Here is a 22,002-nt window from a genome sequence, read left to right on the forward strand (position 1 = left end):
GGTTTTTTTTCCATATCAATCTCATTACAAGAAAAACCTCCTAAAATACAAACATAGTATACAACACTATAATGATTCTGGATAGGAAATTGTTTACAAAAGATCTCTCTACATAAATGAAATTAACTGAAACTTTTATTTATGAGTTGGCCGGATTTGAAAAGCATTGCAACTCAATGAAAAAAACATAAAAGTTACATATTAAATACACAATTATAAAAACTGAATAATAAATGATTGTTCATGCATTTACTACATCTCAAAGCATCATGAAAAGTATCTACTGATACTGACTTTTAATCCACGCCACAATATGGGTTCAAAAAGTGTTCTCAGCATTTTTGCAACTTTGTATTCCTTTTTATTTTCATTGAAGACAGACAGCAGCTAAAAGAGAATTTTTTTTAATTACAAAATTTTCAATCACCACAATAAAGCCATAGCTTATACATCTATATAAGTCAATTTTTAATTCAAGTGACCAATTCAAAGCCACTGCTCATTCAATAACTTTTTTTTGACATTCTGATTTTTAGTAATTTCAGTTTATAAGTTGCAATTACAGAATTTAGTACTATTCAAATAGCCAGTTTTTATTTTTTTTAAGTTCTCAAATGTATATGAAGCTTGCACAAAGCTGTATCATGCGAAAATCCACAAAGTTTCAACAAAGGTGTTTTCAGGTTATTTTTCTCAATGGGGCTAATACATTCCAGCAGTTTTTTAAATGGAAATTTCACAGCAACCTTATTTCCAGTTCCAGTGATATTAAATCGAATTCTATATGCCAATGGTTCCCAAAATTTTGGCATCACTTGTCTCTCAGAATAGTCCAGAAAAGAATCACTTAAAAGCATTGAACAGGCATGTATCAATATCGCCAGTTGACTATGATGTCTTAGAAGCAGTAATGCATATTATGAGAATCAGATACAGTAAAACCTCGATAACTCGTCACCGCAAGTTATCGAAAAATTATGATGGCTTAAGAGGAGTGACGACTTAAGCGGAGTGCCATCAGTTTCAATGTGCAATGTTGTGAAAATCGTATAAATTTAAAGTAATATGAAATTTATTAAAGTATGAATCAAAATAACAATATTAATAAAATTTATAGATCGCAAAAGAAAAAATAATAGCAATTTACCTTTTTTATCTCCTATTACTTAAATTATTGTGGTAAAAATGTACTATACACTTTGATTTATACTAGTAATTTTTAATTTAGACTAACAGAGCAACTGTTAGTCTAAAGATTTAAGTAGCTTTTCTTCATAATAGACTCTCTATTGCACATTAATTTTACATAGACATAAAAAAAATTCAATTTTGGTATTTTAATTCTTCATCAGTATTTCATGATACAACTACAAAGTAATCTCGAAAACTTTTAACTTGGTGGAGCGGCCGTGGGCAGGGAAAAGTAAACAGAAGACTTCAACTTGGGAAAGAATGTTTAATTTTTTTCAACAAAGATATTTTGTTTAAATTTCAAGCCCTAAATTAGTAGAACCCATGCTTTTTATGATTATTATCCGTGCCCATTGCACTTTTGACTTGATTAATTTGATTCTTCGATTTACATAATGTTTGATTTCCTTGCACTATGTGTAATCCTTGACGTATCAATAAATTTTGGTTTCGTCGGAGATGCCCTGGTCCTCCCCCCCTGGGGGGCAGAAGTGCTTACATTGCTTCTTGCGAAAGAGCCTGGGTGTCTCGCGGTTTCTCCAGTAGAGCCCATGCAGAAATGAGATCTTGATTGAACAGACCCCAACGTTCCTTAAACCTTAGTCGGCAAATGAACTTCCCCAGCGTAACTTTCGTTACTTAAACTGTTCCGTTTGAGTATGTAGGATGTTATGGTGACTTTTAAGCATATGGCAATGCTGTTAACAAGCTCTTTTTTTAATGGGAGCCATAAAAATAGTCTGTTCCACTTTCTCAAATTTTTTCATAGTGACGAGTTAACCGAAATTAGCGACGAGTAAACGAGGGTTTAATAACATTGTTGTCTATCAGAATTGGAAGGGCCTGAAGAAAAATTACGACTTAACCTGAGTGACGACTTAACGAGTTTTTACTGTATATACAAATTTTATAAATATTCTATGCCTAATAATTATATTTATTTTGGAATATTACAGTAATGCAATCGATTCAGTAATTATGCTGATTGAAAACATTCTTAAGTTCTTTTTTATTCCATCCGATAATTAACCTAGCACTTACAAAACCTTTTTCAATATAAGAAAATGCAAATAAATTGAATACAAAAATCAATTGAAAATTAATTTAAAGATTTCTCTACATTAAACACATTGATAAGAAGACATTAAATCCATTGAACTGTGAAAAAAAATTAGTAGCTCATAAGTGATAGATGCATGAAAAAAAATCTGATCTAATTTTTTAGGTTATTATACTTAAGCATATCCGAAGAATGATAAACAATCTGCTTACAGATTAAAAAGAAAACTTATTTAATTTTTAGCATGTTTTTACTTAAAAATAATAACTACCTTGCGTAAAAGAGGACACAAAGATTTTGGACGATTTCTTTGAACATACACAGCATGATACATGAAGTCCTGAATGCAATCAACTTCTAGCACCTAAAGAAAAAAGGTAATTTGAAGTGTTCATAGAAATTGACCTCTGAATGCTATTTATGAACAAAATACAAGCAAACTATGACTTATATGCATTGAAACTTCTATATAAAGGTACCTTTCACAACAATAATTGCTATGTACGGTATCAATAGCACTCTTTGGTCATAGCACACAGGAATCCTATATAATGACGTGTTTCTCTGGTTCCTTGAGTCTTGTTATATAGGAGTTTTATTAGAACAAAAATATTCTGAGAATATAGATGTAAAAATTAGAGAATAATCGAGAATATTAATTTTTCTTTTAAATAATTTAAATTTTTTTACTAATTTTGTTTATATTGTGAAATGTAAATCAGTTTTCATTGCTTGAAACAGTTACAGCAAAACAATTTTTGGTGTAATCACCCCCAATGACAACTTTAGTCTTCACTCCAGGTCATGATGAGAGGTTTAAAAAGTTTGGTTATAAAGATTTTAGAAAACCTTTAGATTAAAACCTTAAAACATTATTTTAAAATTAGATAAATTTTCAGAAATAAGTTCACAACAAAATAAATTAAACCAAAGTTGATTGATAAAGGAAGCAAATCTTATATAATCACCTTCATTCTAAGATACAGAACTGTTATTTTCTTCAATGCACATACATTTCAATTCTGTACCACTCACATTTCTTTAAAAGTTGTGCAATTCAGCCATGTTGGTTTAATTTTCTTGCTTTCAAACTTTAATAATGTGTTCTATGAACTTTAATATTCCCATATTCTTGACGGGAAGAGAGACGGGGACAAAGAATATCCTCTAAAAGGACTACTATTTTAAATTACTAGAGATTTATTCATATCGAAAATAATATTATTCTCAAGTTATTTATTGAGATTATTTATTATAATACATGTTATTACATGTTCTCTTGATAATACTCTGGAAAGATTTCGGTAACTGAAGAATATTCTCTGGAAGGACTAACTTCAGAAAAATTATTTTCTATAATCTATCCCCCAGTAATTTATGAAAGTAGTCCTCCCAGAGAATATTCTTAAGGATATTATATGTAACTATATTATAAATAACCAGAATATTCTCAAGTTATTTATAATAGTAGTCATAATAGTATAACATATAGTATATATATACCTGAGACTATTCTCAAGAAAAATATTCAAGAATATTCTCTGGTAGGACTACTATTATAAATAACTTGAGAATATTCTGGTTATTTATATATGTATAACATATATATACCTGACATAGGTATAACTAGAGTTGTAAAATTCTCGAGAATACTCTTTCGGAGAATATTTGAGAATATTCTCTGGTATAGGACTAGTTTTATAAATAACTTGAGAGAATATTCTTATAAGTGTTGTGAAGTCACACAATTTCCCCGCCAACAAACCTGCATGCCGTCGCCAAGAGGCTGGTTTGGCAAAAAAAAAAAGAAAACCTGTTCCCGAAGGATGAGCAGGAAAGAGAAAAAAGACGAGTTTTCGGTCTGCTGCTGCTTGCCTTAGTGTAGAGTGGTCATCATGTGAGACTCGCTCTGAATGTATGGCAGAGAACGCGATGCACTAATATAAAAAATTATGGGAGTATAACTCCTCAGTAATATACCTTACTCCTGCACAATAATGTAATACCAATAACAAAAACGAATCGCAAGGCAGACGACTGGATGTTGTCAGATTAGACGAGGAGACATCTATCATCCCCACCAACATGATCCGACCACGCCATCCACCACACTTACCGTGGTCCTCCATGCCGTCTACATACCTCCCTTCAACTGGATCAACTGACCATCTCATCTACACATCTGCATCTTGCCTGACGTCCCTGTAACAAGGTTGTGAAGGACTATTAAGGACTTGATAATCGTCTGTGTCGTCCAGATGAGATAACAGATGGACCATAACACTGTGAGTACAGACTTGTAATAACCATGTTCTTGTCCGGAATTAATTGTAATTTCCTCTCTGCTGGACTAAGTTCCCATCCTCATTAATTTAACGTAACTCGGGGGCCCCCTTTCTATTCCGAATGTAAGAATCATTTTATCTGTATATCTGATTCTATCTTGGATATTAATATGCAACAGTAAAAACGTCTTGTGCTCTGAATCTTCTAATGTTAATTATTGTTTTAATGTTTTCTTTTGAATTGTCTTCCCCTCCGATCATAGCCAGTCGCCTATCTTCCTCCTCCGTTTATGACTATTCATGACAAGTTCTTGATAAGAATATTCTCCTGTTATTTATAATATAGTTAAATATAATATCCTTGAGAATATTCTCTGGAAGGACTACTTTCATAAATTACTGGGAATATGCTTATAGAAAATAATGAGAATTATTCCGAAGTTATTAATAATAATTCCTTCCAGAGAATATTCTCGAATATTCTCCTCTATGAGAATATTCTTCAGTTACCGAAATCTTTCCAGAGAGTATTGTCAAGAATATATGTAATAGCATGTATTATAATAAATAATCTCGATAAATAACTTCAGAATAATTGTTATTTTTGATAAGAATATTCTCTAGTAACTTCTTATAATAGTCCTTCGAGAGAATATTCTCTGTCCCAGTCTCTCTTCCCGTCAAGAAGATGGGCATTAGAAGTTTGTAGACCACAATATTAAAGTTTGAAAGCAAGAAAGTTAAACCAACAAGGCTGAATTGCACAACTTTTAAAGAAATGTTAGTAATACAGAATTTAAGTGTATGTGCATTGAAGAAAACAACAGTTCTGTATCTTCTTAGAATGAAGCTGATTATATAAGAATAGCTTCCTTTATCAAACTACTTTGATTTATTTTCTTTTGTTTTGAACTTATTTCTGAAAATTTATCTAATTTTAAAATAATTTTTTAAGCTTTTAATCTAAAGGTTTCTAAAAATCTTTATAACCAAACTTTTAAAACCTCTCATCATGACCCGGAGAATATTCTGAGAATATTCTCAAACTAAAAGTTGTCATTGGGGGTGATTATACCAAAAATTGTTTTGTTGTAAATGTTTCAGGCAATGAAAACTGATTTATATTTCACAATATAAACAAAATTAGTAAAAAAATTTTAAATTATTTAAAAGAAAAATGAATATTCTTGATTATTCTCCAATTTTTACATCCAGGAGAATATTCTCGTTCTCTGAAAATATTCTCACTTCACATCTCTAGGTATAACATATACATATATATTCTATCAGGACATGTAATCAAACTCACTTCTTGTAACTGCTTTAAATCTGATTTTGTAGCATGCATCCATGCATTTGAGTAGATGGTTCCATATGCCAGGCATTCTTTCCTATGAAGAAAAATTCATTTTGTCCAAGAAATAATAAAAAGCAAAATGTTTTCCATTTTTCTTTCCTTGAAACAAACAGAATTAAACCTTACAAATCATCTAAAAGCTTCAAGTTTATCTTGACATTTCTAGTTTGGCAACAGAAGATTGTCCCAAGGGGTTCTTCAAAAAGTTATGCGGATAAAAATAGATTAAGTATTGAAGTAAAGTTGTTCAATGAATGGTTGATGACCACTGAAGTTTTGATGCAGCAGTTCAAGTTGCAAATTAGAGATTGTTATACAAATTAATGTGCCAGAACTCAAGTGCTAATTACAGTTGTTCATTTTTACAAAGTGGCATGGACCTGAACAATAAGTTTGTAAATAGGAACGACATTCAAAGAAATTATGTATTGTTTGGATTAGAGGACCGATTTGTTAAAATGTGATGGATTGAAATGTGATGCATTCATTGTACTTGAATAAATCAAATGGAACTGCCTAAAAAAATTATAGTCTAAAAGGTCACATTCTGATCAAACATTTTATCACCATTTTTATTAAGCACAGAAAACAAAATTTGATTTTTTCTTTTATCATAAGAAAACCCTCAATCTGGATAATGAAGGTAGAAACACACAAACATTATCCATGTAATTAATAGAGAATATAATACAAAAACTGAAAAACTGACTATAAAGTAGCAATGACTTATCACTCACTTCGAGCGTCCTGGAAATTTAAGCTTAATCTTCTTATGATATGTTAGAGTTGAGGAGGCATCTAGGCACAGTAGAAATTCAATGAACCTGACACCCTGAAATATTTACAAAACTGTTTAATAGAATGAAGCGGGAGAAAAAAAAACACATAGGATTGAGATAAACGACAATGATCTATAGCTATAAAATAGCTTTTACTAAGACTGATTTTAGAATTTTTTCACAAGCCTATAAATTTTCATAAACACATCGGATAGTCATGTCATTTACTTCTTACTTAAAAGGATGCAACTTTTCTTTGAAAAACAAAACAGGTTTTGTTTAATATGACAGAGATAAATCACTTTATATATACTTATGGATTCATGTGGTTTTTTTTCACTTCAAAAAGTTATTAAAATTCACTTGTCATCAGAATTGCTTAAGCAAACAATATTCAGGAATAAGTGTTGATTCAAGCAAGCAAATATATTTTATGCTACAAAATGTTTTGCTTTTATTTTATAAGCAGACTATTTTTTTCCTATTTTCTTTAGTGATTAGTTACATACACAGTGGGTGTCTTCTCTGTTTTCTACACAACATAGAAACATCTTAATAATTTCGGCAGCTCTATTTTCAGCATCCAAGAAGACATTTTATTATTACAGAATGTATAGGAATGTTGAAAAATCTCAAAAATATGAACACACTAAATGAAATGGAAATAAAAGCACTTGATGAAAATTTGAAGCTAATGAGGAAAAAATCCAGAATTAATGAAAATTCTGATTTGATGGAAGCACTAATAAAAATTGTGAATTGATGAAGGAATTAGAAAAATTTAGAACTCAAAATTAAGGAAAGAAATAATTTCAGACTTAGTGGAAGCTTTAGAACAATTTGGGGCCTCATTGGCTCACCTATCAAAGATGTCACTGTTCAGGAGGAAGTTCAAACATCCAATTCAAATAGGATCTGGCTTCAAATTTATAAGATGAATATAATTAGTAATAAATTCAAATGATAAGATGAATATAAATACTTCTGTGTTTACAATGGACACAACAAAGATATGCTGAAAATATTGGGTTTTGTTCACCCTTTAGCTATCTAGTATAAGACTGGCTAATTTTAAAATATTTTTGTATTCGTATTTAAAAAAAACATACTTCTTTAGTTGATAAGTATAACGATGATGTAACACACTGATTCAAATAGAACTGAAGCAAATGCTTGTCAGCATCTTCTTTGTCAAGAACAACTCTAATGCAGTCCTTGAGCAATAAAACTCTCTTAATTCTTGTTTTCTACAGAAAGAAAAAAAAAGAAAGCAAATGTCTATTTTTTGTTTAACATCATATGGAAATTTTCAAAGAATTAAAGAGTGTATGATTGAAACAAACAACTAAAAATGTGAAAAGCCACTAAGTGAATCAAAACTTAGATAAATTACATGAAAGCATCATATTGTACATCGAAAAAACAATATAACCAACTCAACTCTAAATTTAACATCTAATGAGAATTTCAGAAGGTAAATAATCGTATTGGCAACGAGTTCTTCTCTTCCTTCCGCATTTCTGAGCCAGAACTTTTCACATAGCTTTGAGATCAAATCTTGCGTAGTTTCTTGATTTTTTCTAAAGTTCAAAAGAATATCTGAAAAAAAAAAAAAAAAAAAAAATTAATAATAATAATAATAATTACAGTCTAACTTAACTATAGCAACCTCGGTTGCAATGTAAATAATTGGTGGTCTGGGCTAATTACCATAAATATTAATGTTAATGAACCTTACTTATAAAGTTTATAAAAACACATGACCTCTTATATAACCACATATTTTTCATGCTTCTGCTTCTACTCTCTCAGGAAACTCTTAGAATTGAAGCAATACTTGTCTATTTAATATTTAACAATGGAAAAAAAAAAAGACTACATGTTTGGCACTTCAACTTGCTCCTCAAAATGGCCTGTATGTAAGACAATCCTGTATTTTCTGGTAGTTTTGTTCTTCTTGATGTTCTCTAAAAATGCCCGGTTGCTTACTTTTATTGAATAATGTTTACTACAGAAGGTATGAAGGTAACACTGGTAAACAAAATTTCACTTTTTTCATGTTTCTTTGATCAAATAGGGTCATTCTTATAGTATTTTCCCCACAGATTCCGAATCTGCTTTCAGAATTTGTGTGTCAGGCATAGTTTTTGAGTAACACATTTAAAATTTTGAAAACCGTATATTTTTTGCATTTGCTTACAACTTAAAATAACTTAAATTCTAATATTAATCGCAGTTCAAAAGATATTTTTACATGATTTTCTTCTGTATTTTGCAGCAGGAATATCTTTTTTTCATGTCCAACAGTAATCGGCCAGCATGTTTAGGCTCCACTTGCCTTGATAAAACGATTGCATGATGGATATGTCCTGGTGAAATCGCTCACTGTGCTCATCGCTGAAATCTAGATTTTCTTTTTATAGGGAAAAAAATCCAAACGTGAATGAAGAAAATGTATCTTTTCAGTGACATATTGCAACCAAGAGCTTTATATAGTTCTGAAGTAATTCCTCCACAAGGTCCTTATATTTGTCCGTCTTGTTATTTCCAAGAAAGTTCTCAACTACTTTCTTGAATGACTCCCATGCTGGTGTTTCTTGATCATTTAGGGTGTCATCAAACGCAGGATCGTTCATTAATTCTCGAATTTGAGGGCCAACGAATATGCTTTCCTTGATTTTAGTGTCACTGACCTGTGGGAATTCGTTTTTTAGAAAGCTAAAACCGTCGCCGTTTCAATTCATTCCTTTAACAAAATTTTTCATCAATCAAAGTTTAATGTGTAGAGGTGGCAGGTAGATTTTCTGGGGATCCATCAGGGGCTGACTGACGACATTTTTGGTTCCCGGAAAGAGCTGTCTTCTCGGTGGGCATTGTTTTTTTACGTAATGGTTTTGTCTATCTCTGCTGCCCCACAAGTACAAGAAATAGCAAAAAAATTAGTATATCCTAGTTGAAGACCGAGTACAAGAGCAATGACTTTCAATTCTCCGCAAAAGTGCCAGGCATGTCTTTCATATACAGAACCATCCGTAATAAAACTTTCATGTTTTCATTTGTCTCCTTCATGTGAGCCCTGTAAGTGATGGGAATGGAGGGGTTTTCATTACCATTGTTCAAAAGTACTGCTTTTAAGCTGGTTTTTGAGGAATCTGAATAACCTCCACTCTAGGGGATTATACTGATGCCCCAATGCAACGTACAGAGCATCGACATTATTGCAATAGATTAAGTCATCTTCCTTCGAAAAAAGGTGCTCAAATTGCTTTGATCGAGGAGCAAAGCTTGGACAGTTTGGTAAGGAATTCCCTAAAAAGTGTGAAAGGCACTCGTAATTCCCTTGTCTCCATGGTTAGCACATGATCAGAGGTATCTCAAAAGAATTTTGATGTACTATTCCATAATATTTAGTCAGAGATGAGGCAAGTTTTGATATTCATAATACCCATTATTAGGCTAAAAAAGTTGTATCTTGAAAAAATAAAAACAATCACTTATTGAATGAAGAGAGAACTAAGGAATTAAGGAATTGAAAAGTGTGTCCCTGGTGTATTGATTAGCGCACTTGCCCGGTATGCAAGGGAACCGGTTCAAATCCCGGAGGAGGCAAATCACTTTTCTTTCCAAATATCAGTTTTGGCATAACATCCAGAAAATTCAATTTCTCAGTATCACTTATCGAATTTATACTGGAATCCTAAAGGGAAAAACTTTGTTACAAAGAAAAGGTGAAAATACTTATTAAGTACTCACCATGTAGAAACAGTATCATTTGAAGCATGTATACTGGAACTTTTGATAAATGATCGAATGTGATGTTCCCAAGGAAAGCTGCAGCATGTATAACAGTTGTGGACTGCAATATAAAACCAGCCTTGTTATATATTTCAATGGCACTAATTTAAATGCAAATTTAATTTTTTTTATCAACAATCATTGAAATCTCAGGATTCAATTATTTAAAAAAAAAAACTCAAAAGATGTTAAAAGTTGATATTTATGTAAAAATATCATTTTGTATCAGGGCTTGACAAATACCAGGCAAACTAAATGCCAGCGTATCTTATCAACATGGAAGTGGGGGGGGGGTGCAATGTCTATTAAAAAACGAAATATTTTTTTGACCGGTTTTTCTTTGAAAGAAAAAAAAATGTTTAGCTTCTAAAAATTATTTCTGGCTCCTAAATTTTGTTGCAATTAGTCAAGCCCTGTTTTATATAACTAATAGCATCTTCAATTCCCAGAAAAGCAAACAAAGCAGCCAGAACTTGACAAATTCAGAAAGAAAATTAGTCACGAATCAAATTACATTGCTTGCCCATGGTCTCTAGTCCCAAACCTATGCAAAAGATATAGTTGGGAGATGCAAGGCCACCAAAGGGCTGATATGAAATCAGGGTTGGGTTTTTGATGTCGAAAACCTAAATGAATGCTTTTGGATAATATTTTGAACACAATAGGTATATAACATGATGAGAAACGTACCTTTTTATACCATGTTTTATTTTTAAACACTAATTTATTATAATAATTAAAACAATATTAATTATCATTTGTAATTAAAAAATTTTCAACATACAAAGAGTCTACCTGTGTTCAATTTACTTTAAGCAAAATAAAGCTGTTCAATCAAAATATGTGCGATAGGGCATCGGGGTTAGGTTTTTCACATCAGAAACCAACTCAGTATCAAAACAGTCAAAAACTTATTGTTAATGTTGTCAAATAGTTTTTTTTCGTAACTTGATAGATATGTTAAATAACAAAAACTTACTTTTATGTAGATTAAAGTGTTTTATATTTTGAATTATAATTACTGAGAAAAAATATCAGTTTTAATATTTCGAATTTTCTAATCTATCCAAAATTTTATTCCATTCTAAAAATTTTCATATAGCTTCTCTTAATACATTAATTAAACTCATTTTTTCTCACCTGAAAATGTCTTAGGTCAGGTTGTATAAATCCAGAGTTTAAAAGAGTATTTTCAATCAAAGCAGAGCTGTCAGGACTTTATACCTAAACCATTGTTTTACACATTTAGATCAGGGCCGCAACTAAATCCTTGGTTGACCAGGGCAAGCACACATTTTGGTACCCCCCTGGTAATGTGGAAGGAGAGGTTAAAGGGCAAAATTTGTGTCTTCTCTGGTCCCATGCCTAGAGCACCAGACCTGCCGGTGCTTTCCCTAGTTGCGGCCCTGGTTTGGACAGTTTCAATTGGAAAACCATTGCGTTATATAAACGCTAGTAAATATACCACATATCATAGTCAAACTTATTCTTATTTTTGCACCAAGAATTAAATTACAGGAGTTTCTTAAGCATCATATATACAAGCCAGCACTGCCAAATTAAAGGACACTTTATAGTCCTATAATTTCATATTTTGATTGCTGGATACATTCTAATGTTATGCAGAGTAAGGGTATTGTTTTAAGTATCACTGATTATTCAGATAATTTAATAACAGAAATCAGCATAACATATATGGTGCAAAAGAGCTTTTTAAATACTTATTTGTTATAAAAAGAGTAAAGCATATGCTTATATATGCACATATAAAAGCAGTTAAAGAGATTTTAGAAGGTCAAAAATCATCTTGAATTGAAGAATACCAAATCATTCCATAGTTTTCCTTCAGCTTTTATGCTATACTCTATTCAAATGATATATTTTAAAAGAAAAAATACATATATATTGTCCAAAGTAATTCTGTCGAGAGTAGAAAATTATTTTACAATCATAATAAGTATTTATTCATAATATAACATAGTCACTCAAGGAAGAATATTAAAAAGATTCTGTGAACAGGAAAGAATAAGGATGTACATGTCAGAAGAGCCTACACATTATCATAAAAATTATTTAAATCAACCAGACATACTACATATAACGTTATCAAAGAGACTAAATATATACATAGAGCCGAAAGTCCTAAACGAACTGGATTCTGATCATATACCGGTGGAGATAATAATGAACTTTGCAATTCTCCATAGATTGATCAAAAACAAAATCACAAATTGGAACAAATACCAAGAGAAACTACTGGAAGCTCCAATAATACCACCACATCAAAATACAGAAGCAGAAAGAAAAACTGAAGAAATAACAGAAACAATTCTGAGTGCATTAAATTTCGCAACAATAGAAAAGATGATACATCCAAACCTACTGGGTCTCCCAGCTTGGGTTAAAGAAAAAATTAGGATAAAGAACTAAGAAAAACATGGCAAAGAACATGGGATCCATATTATAGAAATCAATATAACAGAAAAGCAAAGAAGGTTAAAAAAGACATATCAGAATGCATAAATGGGAGATTTTCGCAATGGCTAGAAGAAGCAACACCAGAGGATGGATCGCTATATCAAATTTATCATAAAATTAAAAAAAGGAAAGGAAAACTGCCCCCAATAAAAAATTCAAATAACAGATTGATGTATGGAGATGCTGAGAAAGCAAATGAATTTGTTAGAGTATACGAAAAGCAATTTACTACAAACAAAACAGTTTCACAAAATTTCATTAATAACACTGAAAGACAAGTACAAAATTACCTGGCAGGCAACATTCCAGTAGACAACACAACGTTTAAAACAATTACAATCTAAGAAATTGAAGAAAACATAGCCAAAATAAAGCCAAGAAAAACACCAGGTTATGAAGGTATCACATCAAAGGCTGTGAAGATGTTTACACCAAATATAATAATATCAGTAACAAACATTTTCAACCTCCTAATGGAAATAGCTTATTTTCCAAAAATGTGGAAAAAAGCCATAATAAAGGTCATACCTAAGGTGGGAAAACCAACAGCAGAGGCAAGTTCGTATCGGCCAATTGCATTATTACCGCACCTGTCTAAGTTGTTTGAAAAATCCATCACAACAAGAATAGTAGAAACAACAATAAGAAATAACTTGGGCAGAATTGAACAATTTGGTTTCAAATCGCACCATGGTACATATCAGCTATTGAGAGTGATGGAATATGTGCAAAAAGCAAGAATAGAGAAAAAATACACAGCAGCAATTGCACTAGATTATAATAAAGCATTCGACTGCATATGGAGAAAAGGACTTTTTCACAAAATGGTAACGAGAGGTTATCCACCAATAATTATAAAATTTCTTACATTTTATTTCTCAGATAGAACATTTCAGGTACAAATAGGCGAAGAAAAGTCAAGAATGGGTAAAATAGAAGTTGGAATAAATCAAGGTTCAAACTTGGGCCCATACATACATAACTTTATGGACGATTTCCCAGAAACAAGCAATGGATTACTGGGAATGTATGCAGATGACGTAATAATAATGAAATCAAATGATGACTCACAAATTGCATTAAACGAATTACAAGATGAAATACACAAAATCGAGAGATGGAATTACTGCAACAGAGCTAAACTAAATCCAGAAAAGTGTGAATTCATCTGGTTCTCTACCAGGAAATTACCAACTAATACATCCATAGAGATTAATAATCATACAATATATCCAAAAGAAGGAATTAAATATCTGGGAGTTTATATGGACAATAGACTGAATTTTAGAAAACACACATCAAATAGGATTGTGAATGCAACAATATATATCAACCAAATTGCAAAATTTTGCAATCCTAGAACAAAATTAAGTCTAAAAAACAAGATAATGATGTATACTCAAATCATTCGGCCATCAATTTTATATGCAGCATATGCATGCAAAGGAAACATGTATACACTACAAGTATTTCAAAATAAAACATTAAGAAGATTTACCGGAACACCAAGATACTTTAAAATCACAGATCTGCATAGAGAACTCGACATAGAGTCTATTTACAAATATGTTAAAAGAACATCAAAAAAATTTTGAGAAACTGCAAAATTCAGGAGTTGACCACTTTCAAAATATTGTGACATACAATCATGAAGAACGGTTAAGGCATGTTAGCCCAAAAAATGTACTAATGGTACAGTACAGAAATGAATTCTAAAAAAAAGAAAAAAGTGAAAAAATCAACATGCAAGTCTATGTCTAACAACTGATGAAAACATAGAGAAAATCATAATATTTTTCCACAAAAAAAAAAGAGAGAATAGTGGAAAATTGGAGAAGTGATAAAACACAATTGGACTTTATATACCAACAATAAATGATATAAAGTGATTTATACAAGAAAATAGTATAAACAGAACTGTATTAGGACTTTATTACTGTTAATAAATACAGGAAATGAATAAAATATTTTCTAGAAGTCCAAATAATAACAGGAAAAATCTGTCGCACAGAATAAGTCATCAAAGTGCTAATCTTTTAGAAACGGGTAAGCAGAGTTTTGTAAAGCAACAAAAAAAGGTAGATTAAATGAAAACTAAATTCGAGAATGGAAATAGAATTGCTTAAGTTGATTCGGTTATTGTCTTTGCAGAAAATAAGTAAAAACATAAATGTGTTTCTGTTAAATACAAAGAAAAAAGTAAATAGGAATTCATTTACAGAAATATGCCTTTCTAAAAGGTGAACAGGTTATAATATAAAGTTTTCCTGGATACTAATTACTCAATATAATTAACATTTTCTTTGAAATAGAATATAGGTTTACTAACAGAAAAATATATCTTCTCAAAAATGAGGGGAAATTAAAAATTATTTTTTGAGATAACATAATTGATGCAACTTTAATAGAAACCGAGGTGCATAAATATGCATATAATGATACTCCATTTCGGACATCATAATGAATATATACGGTTGGTATACAGTCGAATATTGTTTCTTGTTCACAAAAATGGAAAAATGAAAACAATAATATCATGAATCTATTCTTAGTACATTTTGAAATGTATAATTTGGATATTGACTTTTGAATAGAAAACAGAAAAATGCCATTTTCAAAAGTAAAAAAAAGGAAAAATAAGTATTATATCAAAAATGCAAGTATGTTTTCGAGAAGAAAATAATGCATTGTTTTCTTTAATTTGCAATGTATGGTGTAAATAGTGGAATTTAATAAAAGAGTTATCTAAAACTTATAATATAGCTAGAACTTATAATATAACTAGCATATAACCAATTTTGATCCCAGAAATAGGAAAGGGAAAAATGTGTTTTTGCTATGACAAAGCATGTATATATATTTAGATGCAAAAGTGGCATTCCTTTTTTATTTACTTAATGTATGATATAAAAAATATCTTGATATTGAAATATATTTATAATGTAAATAAGCTAAATTTATTAGCCTTGTCCTACCTGGAACCTATATAATCACATTTATTAAACCCTAGATGTAGAATATGTATATAAATTGAAAATTTGAGTTTCTTTGCACCAAGTAACAAATAGAAACACAGGATTTCTTGAAAAACAAAGTAGGGCAAAGCAAAAGCATAATTATGCATAAATTTACCACTACTACTCTGCATACATACTTGGGGGAAAAGTATGGGATACTGAAATTATTTATTTTTCAAAAGAGTAAAGAAAAGAATGCTCATTTCATATGGAACCTATCTAACAAAATGTTAAAGCAAGCTTTGAAATAAATAAAATATAGATAATGTAAACACATGATTATCATGAAACAATTAAGCTGGAAATATGCAAATGGGCATAAGGGGGCATATTTTTGAACATATAGTGCAAAAAATGCAAATAATGTATAGATTTTTGAAAAAGATATTGCTTCTTGACTGAAAAGTTCAATGCATATAGATTGCCACAATATAAGGATATAGAAAAAATGAAAAAAAAAAAATTGAGAAAAAAAAAGAACGTAAGAAGAGAAGTATAATGATTTCTGGAAGTAAATCTCCAGTTGAAGATAAAGATATAACCAGAACTACGTGTATTGACTGACTGTGCAAAAGGGCTTCTAAATTTATAAGATTTTAAGTTATTTATGAAGCTAAATATTTTCACATCCCTTCCTGGGGGAGTCTGTTTAAGACAAAAAATTAAAAAACAATACAAAAAAACCTTGGTATGACTTGACCAGGGGTCATAATTTATATTGACCTTCATAATAGTGATCCCTATGATGAAAGAGATGTAGGCCCTTAAATAAATAATTTTGGGTCTGGCGATCTGCATCACAGTTCACGGTCACATAGTCACTTTGAACATTAAATGCAATTAATGTGTGTATTTCCATTGGGAATTTTTATATAGAAAAACAATATTTGAGATTTAAACCATCAAAGACTGGCAAGCATCTAAAACCTGCCAACCCTGCATGAAACATCACACGGATGCGATGGAGAATTGTTAGCGAATCTGTCACAGGGGTAGCGCAGTTGGAGAAGAGCGTCAAATTAAACTTTTGTGTAGTCCTCAGATTCTGATTAAGCAATCATATTGGGGAAGGGGGGGGGGGTGCCAAAATCAATATTACAGTCACTCCAGAAACCTGGGATTTGTCAAGCCCTGACTGAAGCAAACAATCATCCTGACTAATCAATACCGGCATAGCAATATTTCATACATATATACTCTAATGAGCCATGCTTTTCGTAATTTTTTTTTTTAAATCAAGATCAATGGAAGAACAAGATATGGGTTACCATTTTAACGTCTGCTGAATCTACTGAGTTGTCCTCCACTTTTAATGCAACTTTAGCATGCTCTTGAACCAAATGTAGTATATGCTTCCATGAATTCACTAGCTCATCATCAGTAAATGAACTTAATAACTGTTCAAATTTGAAAGGAGATTTTTTTGTTTTCTGGAAGAGAAAATAAAAAACATGCCACAGTCATACAAGGGGAAAAAACTCATTGAAAATACTATCAAAAATATAAATCTCAACATACAAGTGCTCCTTCATATGAGTAATTCAAGTTATACATGAAACATTATAGCTAAAAATGCTATAACTTGAAAGCAAACATTTGTGTTGAGTGTGAGGCATATGAGAAAAAGCAAAAGCCTGGGTACTTTGAGCAAGACAAAGGTGACAGCACTGCATTCCCATATTTGTCTTCTATAAGTGAAATTATTTTTATTCAGCCTAGAATACACTGTTCTGGAGCACCCATGCCTTTGATCTTTTAGGGTTGTCAAAGGGAATCCATTTTTTTTTTTATCTCCAGTGACAATTTGATAAAAAAATGTTTTTTCTTTGAACCAGCAATTCATAAATGTTTCTTTCACAATGTTCAAATGCCTTTCCTTCACAATTTTACTGCTTTCAAACTGCTCTCATCACATGTAGACATTGAGGAAATGCATGGTTGACTAACATTCCCAAAGCAGATTGCACCAAAAAACTGAGGTAAGTGGCAGAACAACTGTGTTCAAAGCAATCTTCGGAAGAAAAGAATTCATCTGTGTAGAAGCACAAGTATGGGAATTTTTACTGCAGAAAATTTTCAGTCAGCCGAGGACATTACAGAAAAAAACGGCAAAACATTCTACTTTGAGAGTAACATTTAATGTGACACCAATTCTGATTGTGTTCAGCAAAGGTCTTCATCTAATGTTTTCAATTCTCCACTTTGAAATTATTTTTGGTAGTTTCCCATGTTTTTTGTCATGTGTATCAAAATAATTATGTTTAACTGTTGGAAACCCCTCTTTGAGCTAAATACACACAACTAAATATAAGTTGAGCTATATATACTACTACTACTTCATTGCACGCAAATTCCAGTCATATAACCATAAAACAATTCCCCACTGATTGAGTTGGACTGGAAATAAAGGTGCCATCTATTGGTGGTCACCTCAGGTTTGATAGGAAAAGACCTTGTAATCTGTTTTTTCCCAGGACTGAATCAGTGGACCTAATGGTAGCCTTCATGGTGGTAGATGAGCATCTAAGCACTGCGCTACTCAGGTGCCAGCTAAATATACAGGGTAGCATGGGCAAATTCTTTCCTTAGGGGCCATTCAAGTATTACGTAAGTAAATTTTCAGCCATTTTTTACCCCCACCCCCGTCAGCAAAATTTCGTCAACAGCCTAGAATATTTCATATCTTCAAAAAAGGGTGGTTGATGACGTAAGCAACCTTCACCCCCCCCCTCTTGTCATCAAAAGTCAGCAAATCCGAACCCCCCCCCCCCGATGCTGATGTAATACTTGAATTACCCCTTATCAATGTAGCAATAGAATGAATGGGCCACAGTTTCTGTAAGACTCCCCCCCCCCCACAAGTATTTTAAATAATGACTCTTTTGTATTAGAGAAATATACATTCATATTACATTATTTGAGAAATAGTCTAATTCCATTTTAACGAATACAGATATAGTGAAAATCTTGTTTTAATGAACACCTCTTTACTCCCCCGATAAGTTTACATGGGAAAAATGCAAAAACCCGAAATTCCTTTATAATGAAATGATTTCTCTGGTCTTTTGGAGTTCGTTATAATGGAATTTGACTGTGTACATTCATATCAAATTTCAAAACAATACCCACATGCTGGTCATAAAATTCGAGAAATCCTTTTGCATCTGAAGATTCTATAACCTGGAGGAATTTTGTTTTAACCTTAATAGGCTGGGCTACTGAACCTGAATCTTCAGCATCCATCTTACTAAAAGAAGAATAAAAACACAAAAAATTGAAAAAAAAAACCAACAATCTCATATCAGAACAAAAGAAAATGTCAACATTTCATTTCCAATATTTCAAAGTGACAAGAACGATAATGGAAGAACCATAGGTAAGCGCAGGACAAATGGGATTGCACCCCCTTCCTGTTCAGTGGAAAAATTGTATCACTGGAATAGGTGAGGATGGGAATTCGCCCCCCCCCCCCCACATTCACTATACAACACCCCCTTGATGACATTACTCACTCGTGTACAGGACTAGGTTCTTAGGCCTATTCAACTTCAACATTCACTTCAAAAACTTCGCAAAAAATTTGCTTCAAAACTTTGAGCAGTCTTATAAGTGCAAGTGAAGGATTTAGTGATAGATGTATTCAAGGGACACCTCACAGATGATGCGAAAAAACCTTCTACAAGAAAACATCACCCTTGCGACGATTCTTGGGAGGAGGACCTCACAATTACAACCTTTGGACCACGAAGCAGAATATGCCAAAAAATGTGTCATACATCGCAGAACAATCAGTGCTGCTACAGATCACTGTGGAAAAAATTTAAGAAAACTCTTCTGTGTAGAAAACACCAGGGGTGAACAAATCACTGAAAAAGTCGAAGTGCACAAAAAAATGTCTACCCGAAGAAAGAGGTCCAAAATAATGCTTCTTTTGATTTTTTCGAGGCATAATGACAATCTTTCATGTTGGGAGATATGCTGCTATAAATTTCAAACCATCTTGTGCTGCTCTCAGCCTACAATTTTTTAACCACACAAAGAAAATTTGAGGCACTAATACCAACTTTTTTTAGTCACCATGGCAACCTGAAATTTCTCCAGTCCTGACTTGTATGTTTCTCATAGTAATAAGACAATTTCCCACACTCCCGATTAAGGATAAAGGCAAATGATGCAATTCACTTTCAATTCAATCACTGCGCCTTCTTTTCTTGTTTCCTTGAACTGTTGAATAAGTAAGAGATCATTGTATTTCCATAGCCAATGCCAGGACGTTAGTCGGAAATTTGTTTCGGAGGACAATAGGCACTTCTCGACAGGACAAAAAGAATAGAACAATAGACAACCTTATTATTCCATATCAGTCCTTTTCTAATATTTTGGAGATAACCGAACTCCTTAGTTCCCCTGCCTCTAGCTGCGGCCTTAGGCGATGCTCATACAATAAGGCAAATATTTTTTCTGAAATTACTCTAGTTAGAATTTTAATGTTTTTGTAACATTAACATTTTTTTCGCTAATACTAAATAATTTTGATGTTGCTGTCAATCAACCCACTAAACGGTTTTAATATATAGCCTGGTTCTCCTAGGAACAGGTTTTCTGTGCTGTGTGCAACGTGAATCACGCAGTGCACCATGCCATCCACTAAGAAAAGCGGTACGACTGTTTTCCTACAGAGCACAGCACGCCTCTCACCTGCGCTTTACGTCGGCCGTGCTTCGCCGACTGCTTCTGGAGGAGTCAAATGCATAGCGTGAACCGCGAATTTCATACATCTCTTCATTTTTATTTTCTTCCCCCCCCCCACTTCAAACCGGAGTATGCAGACAACAGAATAGTTGAGGCCAGGGCCATATACTATGTAGCCACCTTGAGCATACACAAGCACGTAGCGTGATTATGTAACGCGTTTCTGCCGACGCGAAATAGTGCTATTCAGTTCACACGGCACAAAAAACCGACTTCTAGGAAAACCTGGCTCAAGTACAGACCCACAGCATGAATTATTGGGGCTGACGTTTTCTTGTGGGGCCTCTAAAAATGTTTATTAGCCCAGGTTTTCCTAGAACTTCTGCGCCGTGTGCAATGTGAAAACGCTGATTGGTTAATAACTTGAAATTCAGGTTTTTGACCAATCAGCGATTTTCACGCTGCACGCGCTGTAGTAACTTGCTCTTAAGCCGGGTTTTCCTAGGAGCAGGTTTCCTGTGCCGCGCGCAACGTGATTCACCCAGCGCGACACGCCGTCCACTCACCAGTAAGAAAAGCAGCATGACTGTTTTCCTACACAGCGCAATACGCCTGACGACAGCGCTTTACGTCGGGCGTGATTGGCCGACTGCTTCTGGAGGAGTCAAATGCGTCGTGCGCCGCGGTTTTCCCGATATTCTCTTCACTCTTGTGTGTTTTCTTTCCCTTCCCTTCAAACCGGAGCATGCAGACGACAGAGTAGCTGATGCCAAAGCCATATACTTTATATAGCCGCCCTGATCTGATGCGCCATGCTAGGAAAACAAACGCGTAGCGTGATTATGTAACGTTTCTGTCGGCGCGAAATAGTCTAATGCGGTTCACGCTGCGCAACAAACCTATTTCTAGGAAAACCTGGCTTTAACATGCAAAATAAGTTAAATATTCGTACCCACCCCATTCGGCTCGGGGCAGTGCCCAGTTTAGTTATGCGCCTGTATAAATAACACAAATTCAAATAAAGAAACTGATATCATGCCAATTTACACCATATTAATTTCTTACCTCAGTACTTTTGTCGCGACGAAGGATCTAAAATACAATAATTATTTAAAAACCAGTGACATCAACTGCATTCACCATAGTCAAACTCACAAAAAGCTGTTGATTTTTTTTGTTTCCCCGCGTATTTCACCAATTTCATATTTGGTTCAAGTGTTGCCAAATGTGTGAAGAATAAATTCTGAATTTGAAAAAATCCAACTGAAAATGTGAAACTAATTATATTAAAATATTATATATCATGTGATTAATTTGTCTAAATTTTTAAAAATTGGATTGATACTGT

General features: G+C 32.7%; 1 protein-coding gene across 1 annotated transcript in view; it reads right to left on the reverse strand.

Moving 5' to 3' along the window:
* LOC149080943 (condensin-2 complex subunit G2-like) overlaps positions 1 to 21,892 on the reverse strand; it is a 60,098-nt gene extending 38,206 nt beyond the window's left edge. The window contains exons 1-10 of the mRNA XM_089237636.1: positions 21,720 to 21,892; positions 19,092 to 19,209; positions 17,231 to 17,392; positions 10,426 to 10,528; positions 8,114 to 8,271; positions 7,782 to 7,919; positions 6,631 to 6,725; positions 5,846 to 5,927; positions 2,523 to 2,615; positions 295 to 387 (exon numbers count right to left, since the gene is read on the reverse strand). Of these exons, the coding sequence (XP_089093762.1) occupies positions 295 to 387; positions 2,523 to 2,615; positions 5,846 to 5,927; positions 6,631 to 6,725; positions 7,782 to 7,919; positions 8,114 to 8,271; positions 10,426 to 10,528; positions 17,231 to 17,392; positions 19,092 to 19,205 (1,038 nt within the window). The 5' untranslated portion in view covers positions 19,206 to 19,209; positions 21,720 to 21,892. The remainder of the gene's footprint in view (positions 1 to 294; positions 388 to 2,522; positions 2,616 to 5,845; positions 5,928 to 6,630; positions 6,726 to 7,781; positions 7,920 to 8,113; positions 8,272 to 10,425; positions 10,529 to 17,230; positions 17,393 to 19,091; positions 19,210 to 21,719) is intronic.
* Positions 21,893 to 22,002: the final 110 nt, after the last annotated feature.

This window comes from Pholcus phalangioides, unplaced genomic scaffold, assembly GCF_987345545.1.
Source record: "Pholcus phalangioides strain wild (caught in Gottingen) unplaced genomic scaffold, Ppha-v1.0 ptg000010l_1, whole genome shotgun sequence".
NCBI lineage: Eukaryota > Metazoa > Arthropoda > Arachnida > Araneae > Pholcidae > Pholcus > Pholcus phalangioides.